We start from the raw sequence: 25,319 nt of genomic DNA, 5'->3' as shown, positions 1-25,319 counted from the left end.
CATACAATTTTCAGTGGTGCTGCTCCATTTCGCCTGTTTCGAGCTTTAATAAGACGTGTACAAATAACATCTGTAAATTATAAAATAATTGTAAACATTTTTACTATTTCTTTAATCTTAAATCTTTTGAATATATCACAGGCAACTTCGAACCACTGATGTGGAAGAACACCAGACGTATCTGTACCTCAACAAATAACTGTAATTCTGCTTCTAATATGAATCCTTCTGTTTGTTTTCCAGAACTACGGCCTGGAGACAGAGAACCTCCGGACGTTGTCCCACAAGCTGAACGCTTCGGCGAAGAACCTTCAGAACTTCATCCTGGGCCGGCGGAGGGGCGGACACTATGATGGACGAGCTTCCCGAAGGTTACCCAATGATTTCCTAACCTCAGTGGTGGATCTGATTGGAGCAGCCAAGAACCTTCTAGCCTGGCTTGACAGGTATGGAGTCACACATCAGCACTCAACATATATCTGGACTTTTAATGAATGACTAATCATCATCCAATGTGGACGATAACAACATTTTAAATATGTAAACTCTATGCTACTGTACAACTACAACAGTTATTTTTTTGAACTTGACGTGGTCATTGTCTTTGGGCACCTAGTATACAACAGAAAAAAGCACAAAGACTTGGACAGAACTCAACTGTTGCAAAGTAGGGTTACCTGTTTCCTGTTATGCATTGTAGAGTGATGCAATAACAGACAGTGGACACAATAACAGGAAACCATAAAATCCCCCTGTCACATAACGATACAATACCACAGCAGGATATATACACACCATGTGAAAAGTTTGTATCATCACCGTTCCTATATTGTGTGTCCAACATCCTCGTCCTATGTGGATCAAGAAAACAAGTGTGATTTCCCACTCTGAGGAGCCTTTGATGACGAACAGTAACCAAATATAGAACAAGATGATAAGCAGTCAGAGGAAGCTGTCAGATTATGAACTCTTGTTTGTGTCTGTTTCAGGTCTCCATTCGCCAGTGTGACCGAGTATTCATTACTGAAGAACAACATCGTGCAGCTCTGCCTAGAACTAACTACAATTGTACAACAGGTGCTTACACACACATACAGTACAGCATCAAACACACGTGATGTATGCATCTTACACTCCATCGTGCCCATATTCATTACACCCATCTACTAAAGGTCAGGGTTTGAAATGTGAAAGGACTAAACCAAAGTAGGTTTGGAGTGGAAACGTCAATACGGCTGCAGCTTGCTCTGGTGTGCAGCTCATTTCTATAGATTTGACTATGAGTCGAGCATATGTGTCACTGCCACAGGCTGTTTGCAGCATGGCCGAGGGGACGAGTGGCTCTCAGTAACAGCCTCAGGCAGTGTACTCATTGACTCACTGACTTGTCCGCCGCCTAACTTAGGGGCTCTGATGGAGAATGAACGAGGGGTCTCTTATCACTTCATTTCCTGTCCTCCTTCTACCCTCTCCTTCTCTCTAGCACACTCCCTCATGTTACTTCGCTACAGTGACACACACATTTGCTAAAAAACAAAACTGGAGGTGCAAACACACTCTAATACTGTAGAAATCTCATCGTTTGGACAGAAACTATGCCTGCTGTCCTGGACCTCATCCATGTCCTCCCTGTAAGAGCCTGCTTAGAGTGTGTGTTGAGAGTGTGTTTGTGTGTGTGCCCAGAGTGAATCCTGGAGCTGAGCAGATAACACCCATCCCCTCTTACAAGGGCCATAGGAGAGCGGAGAGAAAGGGGCCACCGTAGGGCCACAATGGGCCAAATGAACTTGAGGCTGCCAGGGTGCAGCGAGACAGACAAAGGTGGCAGCACTGCCCGCACTAATGCATCAAACAGACAAATTAACTGCTACCATGCACATCCGGCAGATTCAGCGGGCTGCTTTCCCAGGAATAGATTAACTATCAGCTATCGTTAAATAACAATCTGTCATGTTCAAATAATGTCATTTCTAAATCCCAAGGAGGCTTATGAATCTCCACACAGAAGAGTCACTCCAAAAATGGTGAATCCAATGTGTTAGCCGGCCTGGATTATAAAGTACCAGACATAATGTGGAGAGTAAGAAATAAAACAGCTGACTGCTGATGTTCTCCGGTGCAGAAGAAGTCATCCATCTCTGAATTCTCTTATTCCCCTCTTTCTGCACTGTTCTATTTGGAGGAAGGAGATATTTGAGCCTCTGTGCGGATGTCCACATTGATGTGTTCTCCTTCTTATATTTCTTCTTCTTTCTTTTTGCAGGATTGCACAGTGTACGAGACAGAGAACAAGATTCTCCACGTGGTAAGTTTCTGCTTTCAAATATCAAACTCTGTTTGAAACGTCAGTGAAATCTTATCACTTCTGGGTGACATACTGGTTTTGCCATTTGGCTCTGTTGGCAGTTGCAATGATTTTGCTTTGAAACAAAATGGCATGAGTTCAAAAACAAACAGCAGAAATAGACAGCTGAACGATTTGTGTTTTCTGCATGGGTGTGTGTGTGTGTTTGTGTGTGTGTGTGTGTATGTGCATGTTAGAGTGCTGTGATGTGTATAGGAATTTGTGGCACAGGATTGTGAACGTCCAGCCTAAGGCCATACGCAAGCTCCATTTTATCGTGTGTGTGTGTATGCGGGGCGGCGTGCATGTGTGACAGAGAACTGTCTGTGTCCACGTGTGAAAGCGAGTGAGCAGCTAGTGTTTGATCTGGGCTGACAGTTGGATTGGAACACTTCCTGCCGTCATTCAAGGTCAGGTGGCGAAAACCAAATAACACAATGGCAGGGGGAGTTCACAGTCAAATATTTGAGCGCTTTATGCCACGGCACATACTAATGTTGAGGTGTTTACATATGACATATTTCTATCAACAAAACTAATGACAAGACTGTATTTGAGAGGTTGGTCTCTGCAAATTGTGATGCAGCCCTTGTTGGGATTACCCCCCCACCCCCTTAGTGATTTGGTTGCGGAAACCAGGCTGCCATTACTTCTGTTGTTAAAGGCCTGCTAATGACACAGGACAGTGACATTGGGCTATTTCAAATATTTAGATGGCACACATGCACTCAGACAAACAAACACACACACATACACACACGCACAAACACACACACACACACACACACACACACACACTCACCCCCCCCCACACACACACACACACACACAGTTTCTTGTTTATCCATCTGTGTACACAATTATACATGTTTCCTGGAGATGTACTTTAACCTAAATCATAAGTACTCCCTACCCTTGCCCTACACTAATCCAACCCTTAATTTTCCCCAACGTAAATTAACCCTAGATAAATCCCAATTGTAATCAAACCCTATATTTACCCTAACTTTAATCTAATGCCAGATTGACCCTAACTTTAAGACAGCCATAGATTTATCCCAAATTTAATCTAACTGTTGATAGACCCTAACTATCTAACCCTAGGTAAACCCAAAGTTTCATCTAACCCTAAATATTTCCCTTGGAATTTAATCTTGCCCTATATTTAGCCTCACTTCGATCCAACCTTAAACATGTCCTCACTTTAAAATGTAGTTACATCATTATTATTAGAGACTTTCCTTTTGTCCACTTAAGTGTAAACTCAAAGAAATTTAGGTTTCCACATCACATCCACATCCACATAAGTGTGTACGCACACGCACACACACACAAACACACACACACAAACACACGCACACACACACACACACATAAACACACAAAAACACACACCCTGGGTGCCAGACTAAAGGCTACACATGACTAAGTCTGTTATGTGTGGGAGGTTTATGTGTGAAATAGGGAGACAGCGTGAAGGGAGAAAGGGAGAGAGGGAAGAAGAGGTGTTTTCTTTTAGTTGCGGCTTCCTTTGTGATCGTTGTTTACTAGGCATTTTAGAAAATGTATATAGTGGAGGGAAAGTGACACAGCCACACACGGGACACACATGGTGATAAAATAAATGCAGAACAAAGAGTATAATGTTTTATATCGTTTACATAAGAACTGTAGTTTTTAAATGTCTGATATGTCCCATGTGTCATCTTAATCCGTTTGCTACGCTAAGCTAACCATCTCCTGGATATAGGTTCATATTTACAGTACATCCACCTCTATGTCTTGGCATAGAGATGAATAATGTCATTACATTTTCCAAAATTTCCAATTATATATTATTCAGTAATGTATTTATGGTTTGTGATACGTACAGACTTTTATGTGAGAGTCTCTCAGCCACTGTTCCCTCATTGTACATCCAGCATGGGGTTCAGACACCGTTTAATGCTCTGCTGTACTGTAGTGGTAGTTGTACGTTCGTCAGCTTCTGCTCAATAATGCAAAACCCACTGCTACTCTGCACTCCTCTAGACTACCGCCTGCAGCAATCAGATGGACAGGGACAACTGTGTGTGTGTGTGTGTGTGTGTGTGTGTGTGTGTGTGTGTGTGAGAGAGAGACAGAGACAGAGAGACAGTAGAGAGATGATGAAGAAGAGCGATAAGATATGAGCATGTGTGAGTCTGTGTGTCTGATGGAGCGTGAAGTGTATGTGAGTGTGTGTGTTTTTATGTGCATGCATGCATAAGGATGAGGAGAATTACATAAGACTGTCCTAGTTGTGTGTTTCCCTTTCCCTTGTGTTTCCCCCCCTTTCCTCCCGGACTCTCTCTCCCTTACCTCCCTGCTCTCCTGGTTCCCTCCTCCACTCCCCTTCTTCCTCCCTCTACCTCTGTCCATCCTTCTCCATGTCTCAGTTCAGGTATATCTTTGCCATGGGGTGTATACACTCATGCATGTGGAGACAAATAATTAGGCAATTGTGCTTAGAGTGTGTGTAAGCATTGGAATGCGTGTGCATCGGAGAGAAGGTGTCAGTCCATGAGGAAGAACGCGCGAGGGAGAATGAGAATGAGAGAGGTGGTGGATGTGGGGGATGGAGGGGTTGTGTGCACCCAGAGCTTAATCCATTTGGCATTGTACTATGTCTGGCTTTCTGTTTCACTGCTCTCAAATCTCACGCCAGCCAGCCACACAAGTTAACTTCCCTATAATCTGCGCTCTGATTCTCCAGCAGGCGGCCTGATCAAGGCTGGGTGTGTCACAGCTGGAGGAGCTGAGTTGAGACTCTCTGGGCCTTTTTGTCTCTTGGCCTCAATTTAATCCCAGGTCAAGACTATTAGTCTGATGATGAAAGCGGGACACAAGCAGAGCCACAGCATTGTGACTGGCTGTAGTTTCCAGCTGGGCACTTCACATGCTACTTACAACTGTATTGGCCAGATTACAAATATACTGCTTTTTGTTAATATTTTTTTCTTCACTCTTCAAAGTTTTTTTGAACTTTGACATTAACAGTTCTGGGTATCCCATTACTTTGACATAATAGTACTGAATAAACAGAATGAGCAGCTGATCATTCACCATGACCCAGAAAAGGGGGGGGCGTGTGTGTGTGTGTGTGTGTGTGTGTGTGTGTGTGTGTGTGTGTATGCGTGTGTGTGTGTGTGTGTGTGTGTATGTGGTCCTACATTTGTTGACACTAACATCATAGTGACTTGTCCTCTTTATGGAGACAAAAAGCAAGTCCTGAATGATATCAATTATTAAATTTCAATGTGAACATTTGGGTTAGGTTAAGGTTTGTGTGGGAGTTAGGATAAGGCAAGCATAACATTAGTTAAGGTTAGAGAGTTAGTTTCCAGGAAATCGATTTAAGTCAATGTCAATTTCCCCTGAAGCCATGGTTTTTGTGAGTGTGTGTGTGTGTGTGTGTGTGTGTGTGTGTGTGTGTGTGTGTGTGTGTCTGTGTGTGTGAGTAAGATCTCCTCTGGTTATTTCACAACTATAATCCAGTAATTGCTCATTAGGATTGAGATGAGAAGATTAGTATGTGCAGGGTTCATCACTGTCATGCAGCCTGTGTGAATGTCGAGAGTAGACTGTATGTGCTCTCACATGTACGCCTGTTACATTCCAGCGAGTGTGTGTTTGCATGCATGTTTGCACTAAGTAGCGTTGCGGTGAGGCAGGATAACCAAGGTAACGGCCCCTGTAAAACCCACTGCAGTCAGTCAGCCAAGATTAGAAGGCGGAGATGTGGCTGATGATAAATTAACTCGCATACGTGACCAAGCAGACAAACAGCCATGGTTTATTTAGAACAAAGGTAAGGTGAAGTCATGCTTTTCATTTGGTCGTTTGTGCTTGGATGCACTCTAATGCAGTAATATGTATTAGAAATGTAAGTGAGGTGGAAAAAAAAAGAGAAATAAATCACAACACAGACAATCCATCCAGTCTGATTTGGTTTAGTTGATGTGATGGAAGAAAATGGCCTCTCTCTTCCAAATGAAAAAATACAGATAACAACAAATGAGATCTGTGCTCTGTAATTTAGTTGTTGGAAAATGTCATCTGGGCACCTCGGGTAGTGTTTGGTATCAGCGGTGTGTTGTTCACTCTGTGACGGTGTCTTGTGGGCATGCCCATGGACAGACTGTGACAGGAAACAGTTTGTGTGGCGGCGTGATGGAGGTAGCGATGTGGAACTGTCTGATGAAATGATTTCTGTTTCTCCTCCTCCAGCTAGGTCACAGCATCCCCCGCGGACCAAAACCAATCTCAATAACTTTCTGCCTTTTTCTTTTTCTCTTTTTCTCTCTCTCTGTCTCTCTGTCTCTCTCTCTCTCTCTCGTTCTCTCTTTTCCTGTCTCTCCCCCCCCCCGGTCTCTTTACCTCCAGTGTAAGACCTTAGCAGGGATATGTGACCACATCATCTCTCTGTCATCTGACTCTCTGGTCTCTCAGTCTGCCCATCTGGAGGTGGTCCACCTCACCAGCATCATGCCCAGTGAAGGCCTGGTAAGGTCACGCGCGAACATTTACACCAAGGTTGTTATTAAAGCTGCACTAATTCACATTTTTATATTTAGAATCAATTATATTACAAAGGGGTTATTTATATTGATGAACCCACAAATGATTTTCAGCTCTGTTGTACTTAATTAATGGCAATATTGGTCAGTGCTATCTGAAAGAGTAAATTGGCCACATTTTGCTATCAAAACAGCTTTAATATATCATTTGTTGTTTGTATATTTTGTGTTCAGCTTCCACAGTCCACTCTCTGAAACAATCACCTAATGCTTTCATCCATGTTCTCGGGGAAATGTCTAAGTCGTAATATCAAGTCTCCTTGGGAGAATTACCATGGAAGTCAAAAGTCTTCTCAAGACGCACTTGAAAGTTAATAGGACAATTTCTCAGAGTTACAATATTTTCCATTTCAAGCTTCTCATAGTGTTTACACATACATGCATCCAAGTCTCCTTCAATGCACAGCACTAATAATTAAATATTTAAGTTGTGTGAATATGCACCGGCTGCCTTTTGCTGTCTTAGTTAATTATTTACTTTAGCCGCTTAGAAATAGGGACCAGAATGTTTTACTGTTTTCAGTCTCAAACCAAATCCAGTCTTTAGTGAGTCAGGTGGTGAAAGAAAGGAAACATAGTTTATAATCTGTGATTAAAGAAATGTGTATTCAGACATGAGGGGTCACTGAATGGTTTGATGGCTATAAATATACACATCCGCCATCATAAAAATGCCAAACGTTTGACATATCTTTTGGGAATATAGTGTAAAATTATGTAGTTGAGCTCCAGAAAACGAATTAGAGTCAGAGTTAAGGAGGAATGAAGCGACACTGGAGGCTAAGGTGGCTCAAAACACTTCACCTTGGTATTTCTTTAAATTCGTCATTCTGATTATCAAGACTTACCACTATTGAGTTTTCTGACCTAGAGTCTCTGGCCCACACAGAAAGAGTCACAAATACACATATGGATGCAAAAGTAATGATATCATGTATTTGCATTTGCACTCAGTATAATACTGAATCCCTCTGCTTGTGTTACAGGGGATGTATATCAAATCGACCTATGACGGACTCCACGTCATCACCGGAACAACAGAGAATGTGAGTTTTTGTTTCAGTCTGTCGGAAGCTCGACACCTGACCCAGCCACGATCTAGTGTCTCAAATTCCACTACATCAGTGAATGTACGAGTCAGCATCTCCTAAATGTGCTGCCATTGTCCTCAAATCTCTGCCTCTGCAGTCTCCAGCCGACCTGTGTAAGAAGATCCACGCAGGGGACGAGGTGATCCAAGTCAACCACCAGACAGTGGTGAGTTAAACAGCTCCAAGGCGTAAGGAGAATCACAGGAAATGTTCTCCATTCGGTGCTATGTTGAGGAGCTGTCAAGGTACATGACGTCTGACCGCCACCACCACCATGGTGCTTCCTGTCCTGGGCCTGTGTCAGTATGTAGGCTAATTAGGCCTTGCTGGGGGAGCAGATTATAGAAACGATTGTGACAAGACCTTTGTTCCGTCCACCACGACTGTCAGCGAACTCTGTCTGGAATTTGTTTCCACTGTCGAAAAAAGAAAACCCCTGAAGTCTGGTTTGAAATGTGAACTCATGTTCCACTTTCAGACTTGAATAAGTTGTGTTTCTGCCTTCAACTCGTCACATCAGAGGCGCAACAAAAAAATTGGGTTGTGCGAGCATGTGACTGAGCGCACTGTGCTGTCAGCCCTGGCACGAACAATTTGCTACAGCGTTTTTTTTATTTTTTTTTATTTCTTAGCTGTGGGAAAAAAAGGTTTGTGTCTCTGTGTAGACGTCTCCTGTGTGCTTTTCCCGTAAGTATTTCCTCGTACGTCTCGATAGGCGCTGCTCATGTGAAAGCGTGAGATGCAGGCACCGGAGAGGGTTGTTGATTGACACGTGAGGAAGCTGCATGTTATCTCTGTCCCCCCCCCCCACCTCTCTCTCCCTCCACGAGGTGACTGTGCAGATCGCACCCCGCCAGGCTCTCAGCTCCAACCCCTCATTACTCCCTCAGCACTCTGATCCCTCTCTCTGGGGGAGGAGATAAGCAAGGGGGAGACGAAGGTGTGTGAGTGTGTCTCTTGAAAGGGGAAACGGGTGTAAAGCAGTCAGGGGATGCGGAGATGAAGCAGAGCTGGGAGAGGAGGAGGAAGTAAAGAGGGACTTGGGGAGAAGAGGAAGAGGATGAAAAGAAAAGGAAGGAGAACAGGAGAACTGAACTCAGACGTACAGTTTTGTCGTCTGATCCAAAACACAGCATGAGGAGAGATGGATATACTGTAAGCCACTCAACTTCAACATCGCGGCGGATAAGTTTATTTTTAAAATGAGATTAGTGTGGATATTGAATTAACAAATTCCATTATATTATAGAAACATTATGTAGACCTATCCCACATATTTAGCAACAGCGCTGCCCTCATGTCTATGCATGAGCTTCGGTTTGAGGCCCACTTCAAAAACAGGACTTGCAGTTTTTAGCTTCTCTATTGAGGCAAAATGTGGAATTTGCTCAAATAACAAACTGATTGTTTGAAGAGGCAACATAATTATGTGGAGGTAATAGCATCTGAGAAAATAATGAAGACCCCTGGGATAATAAAAAAAAAAAAAAAGCTCTCCTGCAGCAGTTTATGCTCTATTATTACTTTGGTAAGTCTCTGTTCTTTTAGCTCTCTGCACGTTTGCATAACAGAACAGCTTTAAAACCGTCCTGGTCAGTTCAGGCTTCGTGTTTGCTCATGCACTCGACTATTGTGCCCGATCAAACAAGGGTGGAGGAGTTTTGATCGGGATCCAGTTTGGTTCAAGTTCAGTTCAGTTAATTCTGGCTTTTCCTTTGGGAGGAAAATGTCCCAAACCTTTGGAAGTAAATACTAGAGCCAATACAATAGCTTATGTAATCGCAAATTTCCAAGCACATTTGACACGCTTCGACTTTTTGCAAATCCACCATACACCATCCCATCTTAATATAAATGGATACTCACGAATCGAGCGGAAAGGTTCTTCATATAGAGTGCGATATTATTTATTTTACACGACTGGAAAGCATGTGGCAAAATGGTAAATAGTCTGTATTTATATAGCATCTTTTCTATATTGATGTCAACTCAAAGTGCTTTACACATTCACAGCGTGCATCTATGTGCAGCACTTTCTGTATCACACATCAATCACACACTGCCGGCTCAACCTTTCAGCACTTGGAATGGCGGGGCTGGGATTGAACTTCTGACTTGATAGTGGATGACCCGCTCTATCTCCTGATGCCCAAAAGCAAATAGTTTCTGTGCCAAAAGCAATGAATCCAAAAGAAAGCAGACAAAATGGTAAAAAAAGCTGCATAAAGCTGAACCAACAATGATGCGACAACCTTTCTTCACTAACTGCTTCATAACAGATTTCTAGGTTACAGTGCCAGCAGGTGGACTTTACTATTCATGACCCTTAGTTAGCCACGGTATAAATTTACTACATTTAGTTTTAGCTTTCCAACAGCAAAGACATCTCACAATTTAAGCTGCACTGATCAACATTCATATATTAGCAATAGATACAATTTCATCAAAAAATAGGTAAGAAAGATCATAAATCTGTCTAGGTGGTCAATTATCTGTTTGTTGGTTTTCTGCACTAGCGAATGAGTATTGAGAGTTTGAAATCAATAAATCAGTTCACAAGTTATTGATCGAGGCACCGGTGAGTCCTAGTGTGTCCTGGTTTACCTCCTTTCTTTAAGAGGGCAACAGGACAGGACATGTCGACAGAAACCTCCTGTCCCTTGTGGCCGATGATCAGTGGCTGAACTAAGAACTGTGAAGTGGGCCAAAGAGAACAGGAAGCGGGACACCAGGCTGACACAGGCTGGTCATCATTATGTCAGGAATAAGGTCAGAGCCGTGTGTGTGTATGTGTGTGTGTGTGTGTGTGTGTGTGTGTGAGAGAGAGAGAGTGTGTGTGTGAGAGAGAGTGTGTGTGTGTGTGTGTGTCTGTGTGTGTTAGTGTGTGGCCTCTGCGGACACTTGCAGTAGCTGTAGCCAATCAATGGCCTGACGAGTGCTGCGAGCTCTGGAGACGGGCTGTCCACAACCACGGGAAATCACTGCAGTCTGCACTTCTTTCTGACTCCTTCCCCATCGCTCCCGCCTCCTTAGAGCATAAACATACTGAAAGAGATGTTTTTTATTTGAATATGCCAGTGTTTTCTGAACACTGGCACTTGGACAGCTTGGAGACAACAAAGTTTGGTAGATGAAGACTATGGATTTTAATGAGCGCACTAAGACTCATGCCCACTTAGTTATGGCTGTTTAGACGTGACGTGTCGCCAGCTGCCTTGTAGGAGAAATATATTCAAATTTCGCAGGCTTGCTCAATTCGTATTGTGTTATACAGGGCTCTGTGTCTAATACAATTTATATAAATAAGCTAACACAACATAAAAACCTCTCAGTGTTACAAAGGGCTCAACAAGATCAACATTACCCCAAACTAAAGTCTCAAAAATTACTAATTGAATAATCATCTCCTGTGAAATAAATGGCGATAAGATCGGAGGTGATGCATAACTTTAGCCAGATGCTTAAAATAATCAGATTAGCATTAGATCAGAGTTGTTGAAGCTAGTTATAAAGAAATTGTATCGAATAAAAAAAAATTTTTATGGGCTCCAATTAGTATTATCCAAATTTGCAGACAAAAAACGATTATTTTTACAGATGTATAACAAGTAACAATTCTTCACTAGAAAAAAATGCACCTTCTATTTCGTTGACTTGTATTTTTAAATTATCCAAAACGTTTCCAACAATGTTCAAACCCAAAGAAATCCACAATTTTATTCAACCTGACAGGACATTGCATTTTGGTCGCCTTTTAATTGCGTTATATCCACTTTACCTGTGTCTTTCCTCGTCTCTGCGATTACTTCCAGGGCAATAATGTATGAAGGAACTATCGTTTTTAATTTGATTGATAGACCCCTAGTGGCCACTGTTTCATATTGTACATTTAACCAAGGAATTCAAGAAACAGACACATGTGACCCAATACCCCATTGTTCAGGATTCAAGTTAAAATGTAAGATAATTTATGAATAGTCTTATGTCCGTGCTGTCCTTTATAAAAGCGTGATTTTTTTCCCTCCAAGGTTTTACCTCTGTTGTTTGATTCCCATCTGATAGAGTAAAAAAATACCAAAAATGCAACAAGGATAAGAAGTCCTTTATTAGTAACATGCAGTACTTTGTTGAAGGAATATAAAATAAATATATAGAAATATAGATACAAAAAATATAGAAGAATATTATGTAACTAAACCGATATATACAGTATATGGAAATATATTATGTCAGAATATAATAAAATGTACAGTGGATTATTGCACTTGACCGTTTACGTTGCACAGACACATGATTATGGCGCAGGGAATTTTGCACAGTTAAGAGACTTAGAGTTCAATCCATAAAGCTGTTGCATGTATTTTTACTGGGAGCAGAGCTGGTTGTGCTGCTGCAGGAAGGACAGACCTGTGATACCTCTGCCTCAGACACTTGAATCAGTCTGTCGCTGACAGAGCTGCTCAGTGCTGTGGTGGTGTCCTGCAGGGGGTCTGGTTGACCCCCTGAAGACAGCTTCGCCATCATCCTCCTCTGTCCCACCACCTCCACTGGGTCAAGGGGGTATCCCAGGACCGAGCTGGCCCTCCTAATCAGTCTGTCCATTGTCTTCCTGTCAGCAGTTGAAATGCTGCTGCCTCAGCAAACTACTTCAAAGAAGATGGCTGATGCCACCACAGAGTCATAAAAAGTCTTCAGGAGTGCCCCCAGCACTCCAAAAGAACTCAGTCTCCTGACTCTGCTCTGACCGTTCTGAAATAGTGCAGCAGCTGTTAACTGAAGCCCTCTGTGTCTTTGTGTTTGCTCCTCAGGTGGGCTGGCAGCTGAAGAACCTTGTGAACGCGCTGAGAGAGGACCCGTGCGGGGTCATCCTCACGCTGAAGAAACGGCCCCAGAACACCCTAAGCTCCACACCGGCTTTGCTCAGGAACGTCCGCTGGAAACCACTGGGCCTGCAGGTAAATGGCAGCAACACATGGATGTCCTGACTGCGGAACAGGCTCCTCTGCACATCCTCATGTGAAATGTCAAAATCAACCTCTATCAATCTACATGTATACCTCCACACTTACTACTTACAGTCAGTATAGTAGAAACGGAATGATTTAGCACTACAGTACGTTCAGTAAGCTGTGTACCTCTGGCTTTATCTCTGACTCACTCAGCTCTTGTTTTCACCACCCACCTCTGCATTCTCCTACAAGCGTTTTTAAACAAATATTTTCAAAGGAAACGTGTCCACTGTTTGACCTTGCATCCGTCCTCCTGTTGAGCGTTTCAACAAATCTCTTGGTTTTACAGCCTGTCATATGGCTGACAGTCTCCAAAGCCCTTTAACAAATGTGCTGGTTCCTAGATCTCATTCAAGATAAAGGTCATTCAAAATTGAAGTATAAAAGGTGAAATATAGCTAATTAAACCCTATTCCTGTACTTAAGAGGCATGTGAATTATTCAAATGGTATAATATGACTTGAACTTCCTGATTAGAATCTGGTACAGTGCAGTGCAAGGTCACCGAAGAGTCATGCTCTTACTCACATCCACCCATATCTTTACTGAGACTTTGGTTCCAATTCCTTCAACCGTTGTCCATAATGTCTCTTTCAAAAGAGAGTTCATCTTTAATGTTGAGTCCAGTAAAAGGATCAGCTGCTTTTACATCTCTTACTTAACATCAAATACTTTTTAAATCTGTCTCATTCAGAGGCTAGAACACAAACAAATGTTGGTGCACGGAAAGAACAAGACGGACAGAGGGTTGAGGCAAGGGCCGCTCTGAAGCTGCCTGCATGCTTTGTGAAACAGCTTCTCTCCTGTCAGACCCTTGTGCTCCGTGGCGGCTATTTTTAACCCAGCATCAGGCGAATTCATTTACATGCTACATGCATGCTATGATCTCTGCTCAGTGCTCAGCTTCCATTGTCCATCTTTTATCTTCCTTTACATTGTCTGCTCCATCATGCTTGTTCTTTGTTCTTGTCAAGATACTGTTGTTTCAGTTTCTGTGTATTTCTACATGTCATAAAGAATATAAATTCAATATTTAGTGATATACATTCGAGTATATGATCAAGTGAGTGACGGCAACAGATACCGTTCGTGGATGTAGTTTCTATAGAGACCTAGAGAAACCAATAAAACCCTGTAATATCCATAGAGTCTAATACAACTTAACCAGCATATCTGGAGGACTATTCTTGTTTCCAGTTTGATGTCTTGTTAGACCATCACTCTCAAGTTATTTTCATGAGTTTATTGTTATATTTGCGGCATGCAACAACAGTGGATTGTGGAAATTCTTCCCTAATGGGGTTCTCAGACACAACCGTGCCATTAGTGCCAAGATCAGAGACGCTGAAATATATGTGGGAGAGGAGAAGAAAAGAGTGTTTTAGATTTGTTCTCTCTCTTCAAAAGACTGAAACCCTTAATTATTCATAAGCAACTACAGGCACCTCGACTGGCACTGAAAAAAGAACAGCTACTCAGCAAATACTGGAGATAAATCACTGAATCCAAAATATTCTGCTAAACAGACGGTGTGTGTGGGTGTGTGTGTGTGTGTGTGTGTGTGCATTTCTAACGCATGTTTAATGTTTTGTACGCATGTTTTTGCACATGTGCAGTGAGATGTTTTCCCGTTATCATTCGCATTGCTCCTTTGAGAGACGAAGGAACTGGGTCACTGCACTCTGGTCTTGGATACATACTGTATAAACACACAGACACACACACACATACACACACTCCCAAAACAAACACACACATGAACACATGCACTCTCGTAACTCTAAGCCTGCTTTTGGAGGATGAATTGCACGGCTGTGAAGTTTAGCCCGAATGTGGCAAACGTTCAGCTGGATTATAAAAAAAATCCACTAAGGAAACAATTTATCTCTGCAAATGATCATGTGATTCCAGCCTCAAATCCCTGTATAGCAACCTTTTATATTCTCTCTCTCTCTCTCACTCTGTGTGTGTCTGTGTGTTTGTGTGTGTGCGTGCCGATGAGTTTGCACGTGTGTCTGTCTCATCCTGAGTAGGATGCAGAAAAAGCAATTTAATGATGCACTGTAATACATTGACACAGACAATTATTCTAACAAAGACGGCGAGGACTACTGTGGCACCTGTGATACATATCACATAATGCCAGCTGCGTTGTTCCATGTCCATGTTACAGTTCACTTCACAGGTCACACGTGTGCCCCCTTTCATAAATATGTTATATGTTTAGACATAAAACATATTACTCTTTGTAAACACTTGCTGTTTTTGGTAACATTGTGTTTAATGACCATTTATGTTTTATGGATGGATGGAGCAGCTGAATGGGGGCAATGGGTGAGGGGCTATAGCTGCTTTAACATCTTACTTTGAGTACATTCTTTGGTCTATTTTCCGGTTTGAGGTAGAGTTTTGACACAATGACAGATAATCAAAATTCTACTTTCTGCTATCCTTTCAGAAAGTAACGGACATTTTGAAATCTGTCATGAAAGAGCCTGTAATATGGAAAAAAAATGTTGATAACAGACGCGTGGAACTTTAGGAAGGATTGTTTCTGATTTCCAAGGTCAAGAAGGAACTGTGACGCACAGTAAGAATACAAAAACTCTTATTTAAAGCAATGGTTTGTCAGTTTGGGAAACATGTAACTTCATCTGCCAGATGGTTTATGTGGAACAAACCATCTGGAGTATTTTCTGGGAACTGTTTGGAAAAAGGCAGGTGCTTTCAAAAGACACTTGGCAGTTGATTGGACAGACCTGTCACCATCTATCGCTGTTGCAGAAGAGCAAATACATTTTTTCCATCTAGAAGACTTTGTTCTTTGCTCTTCTCAGTGAAGACATAATCTCCAATCCTGATTTCTCTGATGCTATAGCATTAATAAATGGAGCCTGGAGGAAATAAAATGTCAAACTAGATATTAAATACATTTTTCTAAAAGATGGTTTGTCATTTGAGGTAGTTCTTATCACACTTGTGATTTTTCAAGTGTACATTTTTCTACCAAGTTTGGCAGATGAGACTGACTCACAATGGTGGAGCTTGTGTAATGGCGGGACCTTGATAACACAGCATCCCCTGATTGCTTCTGCACAGACTGCACGGTTCCAAATGTGAGATGGCAACATTTGTATCCTTTCTATTTTGGTCCATCTCTGGATAGAGGAGACGTGGCGTCGATCTTGATATACAGTCCATCGTGATTATAAAATTCAGTTGATCATCCAGCCCTTATTCATCCTAAATAATACGCTGGGGTCAAAATGTCAGCTTTTTTGCAGGGGATTGGGTACAATTAATCTGGGAAGGGTGTCTGTGGTGGATTTCTTGGCGGTTTGGAGTGGGCGCAACAGGGGTCAAATGCTTTAAGTGCTTTCTTAACAGAGTGGAATTTCGCCTGCTGTGGAAGCCCCCTACACACCCCCTTTTTTCCATGCAGACAGCAGTGGGCTGTAATCACTAAATTACTGTTTTCTTTCTCAGCTCCAATCACCACACTGCACAACTCCACATCCACCCCCCCCCCCCTTGCACAGTTTCCCCCCAGTCTCTCCCTTTCTCTCTTTCTTTATCCTGTTTCGTTATCTCTCTCCTCTCTGTCGCGTGCCTCCCTCTCTTCCCGCCCCGGTCTCCATTATTTATTGTGAAGCCGTCTTACTGTAAGCTGCCTTCATGGGAAGAAGGCTGAGTGATAGAAAGAGATGATGATAGAGACAGGACCTGGGGATGGCGGTAGCGAGGGGGAGAGGGGGAGGAGGAGGAGGAGAGAGAGTTTGGGAACATGAAATGAATTCCACTAATGCACTGTTGATGAAATGATGAAACACTGGTCCCTCTTAATGAGAACGCTGCCCGCCTCGCCGCCACTCTGGCTCTGCGTCTGTTTATCCATTCTGTCCACACTCGACATCTCCTCACGCAAATGAGGTGTACTCCTCTGACATACAGTAAAACGCTTCATTCTTCAAATTCTGTGGAAACCCTCATCCTCTGGGAGAAACTGTGAGTTACGTATTTGTCACCCCCAGCTGTACCGACTGAGGATAAATATAAGTCGTTTGAAATGCGGAGCTTGAGTTTTTCCATGACATCACGAGCGAGGCGCCCTGTCCTCACGGAGGACCCGATAACAGACGCATCTACGTGTCCTTGAGCCAAGCTGATGCAGAAGGCCTCGCTACCTCTGTCCTCTCCTCTCTCTTGTAAAGGGGGGGGGGGGGGGGTTGCGTTGAGGAGAGACGAAGAGCGCGGAGAGGATGGGAGAGGAAGGGTTGTCATGGGAACAGACATGGTGAGCCCTGTGTGAGTGAGGAGGCTTGAGACAAAATGACAGAACAGTGAAGCGATGAGAGGCTGCACAGTCCCAAATATAGTGAAAAAAGAAACAAACACAACATGTCAGTTCTGTGGAAATACATTTTTTTTTGGTGCCATTTAGACAAGTCGCAGCTGCAGTAAAATGAGCACATGACAAATTTATCATGTAAGATTCCCTGGTAAATGATGTGCTTGCTTGTTTTTTCTGTGAGATTAATGTTGAGATCCTCTCACTGCCCTCCATTCATACCTCAATGAGAAAGTGCTAACCCAAGTCATTCTCCCCTTTTCTCTCTCCAGCCGATGCCCACCAGCCCCACCAGCACCTCACCAACACCCGTTGGAACTTTAGGCATGTCTAAAATGGACGCCCCCAGCATGCAGGACGTCTACATCCTTTCTCCTGTCTCTGGACTCTACAGCACCAGGTCAGACGCTCGCACACACACGTATGTTTGATGATTATCGTTATGATGAACTCTGGTTGTAATGATCCAGCTGATGACACTGATGATGGCGCTGATGACAGTAATGACGACAGCTCTGCTTCCCTCAGGGAGGAGATGGGTCTGATGTCATGTGACGACATCAGCCGCTACAGCCTGAGCTCCCAGTCCGGCTCCAAAGGTTCAGAAGCGGTCAGCTACTACCTGGACCAGGACAGCGGTCAGTACTTCTCCTTGCTAGAGGGAGATGGACCCCCAGGGTCCGACTACGACAGGGTCAGAAATACAGGGGTTCGCCGGCGGGACAAGACCCCCACCCATGGTAAGATGGCGAGTGCGATCAAACAGTGTGAATGAGGCAGAACTGGCTCTTGCTCTGAGAGTTGTTTTGAAGCACAGCTTTCTTTCACCGTTTTTGTTTCATCTTTAACTCAACCCTCCTCCATGTGTGTTCATCACTCACTCCATGGCTCTGCTTTATTTGTGTTCATTTGACTCGCGTGCACATGTCCCAAAAACACTGATCACATGCCAAAGGGTCAGTCTAAGAACCCTGCCCCCAGCCCCCTTCCCTCCCACACACCTGTGTCCACATTGTCTCAGACAACCTTCGAGACATTCTGCACCTTCCAGGAAAAGCTTGATAAACTTCTGTGATTAGTTTACAATAGCCCTGCTAGCTATATATGGAGTTTATGAAGGTAATTAGAGGCACTCAACTCAGCCAGAAGGGAAAAGGCAGTCTATTAAATAGCCTCCTGCTCTTGGTGTTGACTGGACCTTGTGACTCTTCAGCTTGTGGATACCTGAACATGTTCCAATATGTTAAAGCTGCACTTCTTACTGTTATATTGATGATGTATCAAATTATTATATTTGTCATTAAAGTTGTGAAGGCCAAAAAACAAACCAACAGAGAATTATAACCCAATTTCTCTCCAACAATTGAGCAATTTTTGCCTTCAAGCTCCCAGTTTTTTGTTTCACACTCACTAAGCGTTGTTTCCAGCCAAAGCAGGAAACAGCTGTATTTGTCCAAGTGGTGAACAATCTCTAAATAACCTGAGGAGCACCAAATTGCTAAAGTTAACCACGATGTAGTAGTCATAGGTGGATACTGAAAGAGAGCTAAAAGAAGAGTGAATATTGGACTTGCCGGAAACATGACAGGTACAGATAGTGTAGAAATGGCTGTTATTATGTGTGATAATTGCTTGTGTCCTCAGCTTAAACGTTCGATACATGTCACTGTCTCAGCTGCTCTATGTAGCGTCGTGTGGATGTGTTCTCCGACAAAGGAATTTGACCAACTCACTTCAAATCATCACAGTTAAAAACAACTTTATACTGAAATGTAGAAACACAAGTGGTTGTAACTATTATTATAATGTACTAATTGATTGTGTTTTCATCTTTTAATGTATGTTACAGTCAAATTTGCTGTCAGGTTGTGACACAGCTTTGTGTAGCTCGCCAGTGGGCTTCAGCTAAGAATAGAAATGCTAGCAGATAAGCTAGCTAGCATGCTGTAGTGAATTCTACTCGTGTGGTCTTTGCCTCATGCTCTGACGCAGCTCCTCCAGACTCTTCCATTCCTTCCCCCCTCACTTGCACACACTCTGTCTCACCTGTCCACCCTTCCAGTTGTCTCCCACGCTGTCCCTCAGTCACTTGCCGTCCGGAGACAACACTCCACCACTCCCCTCCCCTCCCCCCACAGCCGACTCTCTGATTGCTGATTGGTCGTTCCAGGTGACCTCAGACCAGTGTCCATGCCTCCCGAATATAACTGGATGGCCGAGGCCAAGGAACCCAGCATGGGCAAGAGAGGGAGCCGAGGTACACACACACACAAACACATACAGCACACAAGAAGAAACGCAGGCCCTCACACACTTGACACAAACGGGTCAGACAGGTGCCGCGCTTTGCTCCATACTCAGCTCAACACATTTCAGCTCATCCTCTGGTGATCCATGGTGCTGTGGTTGTGTGAGGATACATATCTGTCAGGTATGTATTTGACAGAGCGACATATAAACATAAATGCAAGGAAATTGCATTTATACAGCTGCGCTGGAAATGAGGGTACTTCTATGTGACCAGTTCTAACCAGCTTCACCATTTTGCGGCAAGACTCGATCTGTATTCAAACGAGGATCCTCCACTCTACCATCAGAAAGTCTATGAATAACATTAAAGCACAATACTCCGATCGGGGGTCTGCTTCTCTCCTTCTCTTTCTCTCAGGGACTTTCTTTAGTTTTTCACATTTAGGGTATAAGGATAATAAACAAATAAGAAGGGCTGCTTTTTTTTCTATCCGTAGTTTAATCAGAATAAAAACTTTCAAAGTGTCACAGGATTTAGCAGTTGTGCCCTCCAAATCAGGATAATCACTGCAAACAGATAAGCCGAATGTCCCCGGCTGTGGATCCATATCAGAGGCTCTGAGGCACTTTTATCCTTTTCTGTTGGGTTTTTATCTCTAAGGGTCTATTCACCCTCATCTGTTTCTACTCTGGGGTTCTCCCTCAACTCTGTGATGATATCTCTCCGACCCCTCTGTGGTTTTCCTCTCTCTGTCCACGGTTCTGTTTAGCCTGTCCATTCTTTTTAACTGCTCCATCCTTCCTCCTTTTCCCCACAGACTCAGACAACTCCCTGCTGCGTTACCTTAGCGATGACAAGATCCTGGTGATCGAGGAGGAGCCCGAGGGTCAGAGTAGGGAGAGCCGGCGGGATTCCACCAGACGCTCCCGGCGCAAGAGCCGCAATCCCAGCAGCCCCAGCTTTCCCATCAGTCCCTCCATGCTGTCCTCCACCCTGCGCCTTGACCAGCCTCCTGAACTGTTGCCCGTATGTACACAGTTGCTTCCAGCCGGTTTGTGTAGAAGTGGACTCTAGTGTCCCTAGGGGGGTATTCGGCTTTCAGACAGCAGTAAACAAATAAGCATTCAATCAAATCACTCTGTCATCTGCTCCTGGGTTATATGCAGTTAAAACTGTGTAGAGAGGTCTGATGCTCGATGTTAGCCACTTATCAGTTCATCATCATGGAATATATAGTTTATGGTCAGTTCTGTTCATTTGGCAGTTAAGAAAAACAGCTTCTTTCATTTTGTTAACAGATGAATGTGGTCTGTGTTGAGGAGATTGCCTTGTTGTGTAGTTGATGTGTGTTCACACAGATAGAGACATGCCTGCTATGTTAAAGGATGCCTATAGTCTATTAAATCCTATAAAACACCAACAAAAAATGTATGCTGCTAATTAGGGGTGTAGTCAAGTACAAATGTTATCAGTTAAATACGTTTTATCTGTCAAAGTCTTTGATGATTGTTTGTTTTGTTGTTTGTGTCATGCAGACATTAAGTAGTACTTCATTTACCTACCTGGTTTGTAAACAGGTTTCCAAAACTGATCTGCTGCTGCAAATAGTCCTCAACAATTGCAAAATTGAATCCTGTTTCAAAAACCTTTGGGACAAACTTCAGTGCCCACCTCTGTTATACATTTCCTAACTTTATTTTAAAGTTTTTTGGTTTTTAAAGTTGTAGGTCTTGATAACAAAGAAAAAGAAGAATTACATTAACAGTATAGTGAGGGAAAATGAGCAATTTACAAATAAAAATGAAAAAAAGTTTTAATGTAGAAAAACATACAATTTTAACTATTCGTGTTTAAATTATTTACAGCTATAGGACTAAAAATACATGAGTGTGCAACACTAACACTGGTTGTTCTGGTCAGAATATCCTCTATTTTCTTTGACGTCCCTACCGTATGAAACAGTTATTTAGATTGTTTCGAAGGCCGTATTTTGCTTTTAATGTTTATTTTCCACAGAGGACATTTCAACATGTTGCAGTAGGGAAAGTGCAGGAGTAACTAATAACATTTACTATTTGTAATAGTTACACTGTGCTTTTACTACGGTGAAAAGTCAAAATGTATTCTGTGAAAAATGTATATCAGTGGCAGTAAAATCACTTCCAAGGCTTTTATCCGGTTTGTGTTTCTGGGAAAATCTTGAGCACAGTTATATCACACCAACAGTTGATGTCTCTCTCCTTTTAGAATGGCATGTTGGTGGTTGTAGGACAGGACATGATGTTCACACGTTGTTGTTATGTGTGTGTATGTGTGTGTGTGTTTGTGTGTGTGTGTGTCTGTGTGTGTGTGTGTGTGTCAGGTAGAGGAGACAAAGGAGAGAGAATGATAAGTGTTATTGCACGACTTCCAGCGTCACGCATTATGAGAATGACAGTGACACGCTCAGACATGCCCCTCTGTAACTTTGCGGTTTCTCTCTAATGCAAACACACTCATATGTACACACACACATACACACAAAGAGAGGCGTGCACAAACAATCACACACTGGCACACAAGAGTGCATCTGTATACAGGGTAGCCATCTCACGACTCATCCTAACTCATCCTAATATCCCCGTTTCTCTCAACACGCCTGAGCCTAACTAGGAATTTATTCCGGACAAACACACATTTGCACGCGCACACACACATACACTACCACGTATGCCGTTGAGTAGGTGTGTGACTCAGCATCAGCCAGACCAATTACAAGCACGACTGACGGACTGTGTGTACCACACGATGCACTCAAACACACACGTTCACAGCTCAGCTCACACCATCCCTCTCTAGCCCTCCCAGCTGTGTGTCTCTCATGGCGGTGACTCATATCTATTCACATGAAGTATACGCTCCTGCACTAACAAGCATATGCTACCATTAATGACCTGCTTGTTTCCTCTTTCTCCTTTTCTCGGTACAGTTCTTTTCCATTAAGGCAAAAAATATTTTGTCTATTAAACTCATCATATTTGTTATGTTTCATATGTCCAGCATATTTGTGAGTGCAATGCGATATACAGCCCACAGTAGATGGGAAATATGAAGCACATACCAAATACTAAGTTTTATATATATAGTGACTGATGTGGTTGTGCCTTAAGATAGATTAAAGAACTGTACAACAAACAGTTAGTTGACGAGTTAGCTATGTTATACAATCTAGTAACATACTGCAAGATATACCTGCTTGTATTTTATTGAAATGTGTTTATGATTCTAACTTTTTTATGTACATATTTTGTCCTATAAGGATTCTTTGGGAATGCAGAAAATATTTAGAAAATATGAGCCTTTTAGCAAATCAGATATGTTGCATTTGTAATGTAGCGAAAAGTAATGCTGGACTGAAACTATCAAAATAATTTTTGAATGACAGTGAATTTTCGAATAGTGTCACATCTACCAATTACATATTGATTTACACAGTATTTAGAACATTAAAGTGGCTCAACATGACTTTGCTCATCAGGGAGAATGTTTACAAAACTTTTACATTTCTAATATGGAGCCTGTCAAGAAACATTTCCTTCCCATTGTCAACATGAATCATCAATGGGCTTTCAATGCATTGTAGAATAATGACAGTAGATAACAATAAACACAAAAGCAGAGAATGGAGATGAAAATGACCAGCATAGATGTACACAGGAGTGTGAATGTGTGTGTATGTGTCCGTGTGTATATTTAGAAAATGTATGGGTTTGTGAAGCTCTTCAATTAAATCTTTTATTTCCCTTTCAATGGCCAGCGAGGTGCGGACACACTGCGAGCAGACACAACAGACCGGTGAGTGTGTATCTGTGGTTGTTTGTGGTGTGACCACGTGAATGACAGAAGGAGCTGTAACAGTTGTTTGTGGTTCCTGTGTAATCCTGTCTGGTCTCTGCAGGTACTCGGGCTCAGGGAGCTCAGGAGCGGCCTCCATGAGGAAGGTACGGGAGCAGCAGCCAGTGGTATGTTCCTGACTCTCTGACTGAGTTTTTATGTTTACAGGCTTTTACTGATTTTTAAACAATGCTTTCTTTCCGGTATGTTCATTCTGACTCAAACCCCATTTTTAATGAATCAAGAGAGGAACCACAGTCACATCATCAGTCTCCTAGCAGCCACACCCGCTGTAACATGGAGATTGATCGTGTCCACATGAGAACCGAACAAACAGCCGGACAAGACTAGGAGCACTACCTGAGATTAAACCAATTCAAATCTGTGATAATTAAATAAAAGATGACACTCAGATGAGATAAATTTGTTTCCATATTTAGGTTACTGTGACACGGGGAGCTGTCTTAGTCATGAGCCTAAGCCTCGCCTCCCAAACACTGTGAGCTGCTTGAATGAGTCAGTTATGACTATAAGCAGATATTTATTCCGCTTTCTCACACAGATAAAGAACAGATGTCAGACTATTTCACCTTTAAATGTTCACACCTATAACCATTTTCCATAAATTGTTCAGAAGTGTATGCAACAATATTCTGGCTTTGCTGAGATAATCTTAATTCAAAATGTATAAATTCATGACAAATAAAGGAAAAAAAATCAACTCAGTTTACTGCCGCTACAGCCATAGTTTTCCTGGTACAACTTGTGGTGGTTATTGTTAGCTATGTTATTTGACTTTAGATAGATATAGCTGTGTAACGGACATTTCAAAATAACTGATATCATCACATGTTTTACTACAACGTGACAAAGCATTTCAACCTTCTCGTATAACTGTCATACGTAGCTACAGTAGCCAACTGTTGCTTTTCGTTTATGGATAATTAAAATTTCTCAACTTATTATTGTCAACCTAAAATCCTTTTGATTCAATTGAACATTGTAAGTTATGTAGCGAAGGTAATGCAACGTTGTGATGCAATTCACAACATCTGGATGTGCGATGTAGTGTGTCGGTGGCAGACAGCTTTCACTTCCACCTCACAGGTTGTAGGTCACCTCCTGGCTGCAGCAGCTCTAACACTGTGATCCGTCTGTGCCTGTAATCCTCTCTGCGGTTCGCCTGATAAAATGAAGATAAAAAAAGAGAGAGGGGAATGGCAGCTCATGTTTAGTGAGCTGAGTTCATCAACAGCATCAATGCAGAAACTTTTGCTCAATCATTTATTTCCTTTTCCCAATTTAAAGTTTTGTACTATGTATTTGTTTTCTGGAGCTCACAATTTTTTTCTTTCTCCTCCGCAGTCTTTCCATTACACCTCGCTAAGAACGAAAACCAAAAAGAGAAGTAAAGGTTGGATATGTATAAAATTCTACTGTGGTGCCATAAATAACCTGCTGTAGCTGATTTTCTTTTAATCTTATATTGAACTGCAGATTTGTATTGTTTAAATTCTCTTTTGTAACAGTTATGGCTAAAATAGGCTATTTTTAAACCTTTGGTTTGGGAAACACTGCTATTCAGAATCTTTACCCTAGAAAATATGGCTCAGTGTAAATGTCTGAACTTGAAACTGAACCTGACAGACTTGAGATGCTGTGACTGGCATGTTGGCTCTGGTGCATCACTGTGAGAGAATGACAACAAATCAGAAGCAGAAAGACAGGCTTGATGACAATATAACACATTACTTATGTATGTGAAAAGTCGAAATTTACAGTACATGATAAAAAACAGTAAAGCA

At 42.4% G+C, this 25,319-nt stretch overlaps 1 protein-coding gene across 1 annotated transcript in view; it reads left to right on the top strand.

Annotated features, from left to right (window-relative positions):
* Window positions 1-25,319, top strand: part of si:ch211-26b3.4 (connector enhancer of kinase suppressor of ras 2) — a 55,016-nt gene that overhangs the window by 19,486 nt on the left and 10,211 nt on the right. The window contains exons 3-16 of the mRNA XM_062394504.1: window positions 244-446; window positions 990-1,077; window positions 2,264-2,305; window positions 6,749-6,868; window positions 7,929-7,988; window positions 8,131-8,199; window positions 12,842-12,988; window positions 17,663-17,790; window positions 17,919-18,130; window positions 19,561-19,647; window positions 20,459-20,667; window positions 23,438-23,475; window positions 23,579-23,642; window positions 24,880-24,928. Of these exons, the coding sequence (XP_062250488.1) occupies window positions 244-446; window positions 990-1,077; window positions 2,264-2,305; window positions 6,749-6,868; window positions 7,929-7,988; window positions 8,131-8,199; window positions 12,842-12,988; window positions 17,663-17,790; window positions 17,919-18,130; window positions 19,561-19,647; window positions 20,459-20,667; window positions 23,438-23,475; window positions 23,579-23,642; window positions 24,880-24,928 (1,516 nt within the window). The remainder of the gene's footprint in view (window positions 1-243; window positions 447-989; window positions 1,078-2,263; window positions 2,306-6,748; window positions 6,869-7,928; window positions 7,989-8,130; window positions 8,200-12,841; window positions 12,989-17,662; window positions 17,791-17,918; window positions 18,131-19,560; window positions 19,648-20,458; window positions 20,668-23,437; window positions 23,476-23,578; window positions 23,643-24,879; window positions 24,929-25,319) is intronic.

This window comes from Platichthys flesus, chromosome 8 (assembly GCF_949316205.1).
Source record: "Platichthys flesus chromosome 8, fPlaFle2.1, whole genome shotgun sequence".
In the NCBI taxonomy this organism is placed as follows: Eukaryota; Metazoa; Chordata; class Actinopteri; order Pleuronectiformes; family Pleuronectidae; genus Platichthys; species Platichthys flesus.
Note: the sequence above shows the minus strand (reverse complement) of the source record. Positions and strands in the feature narration are given on the sequence as shown.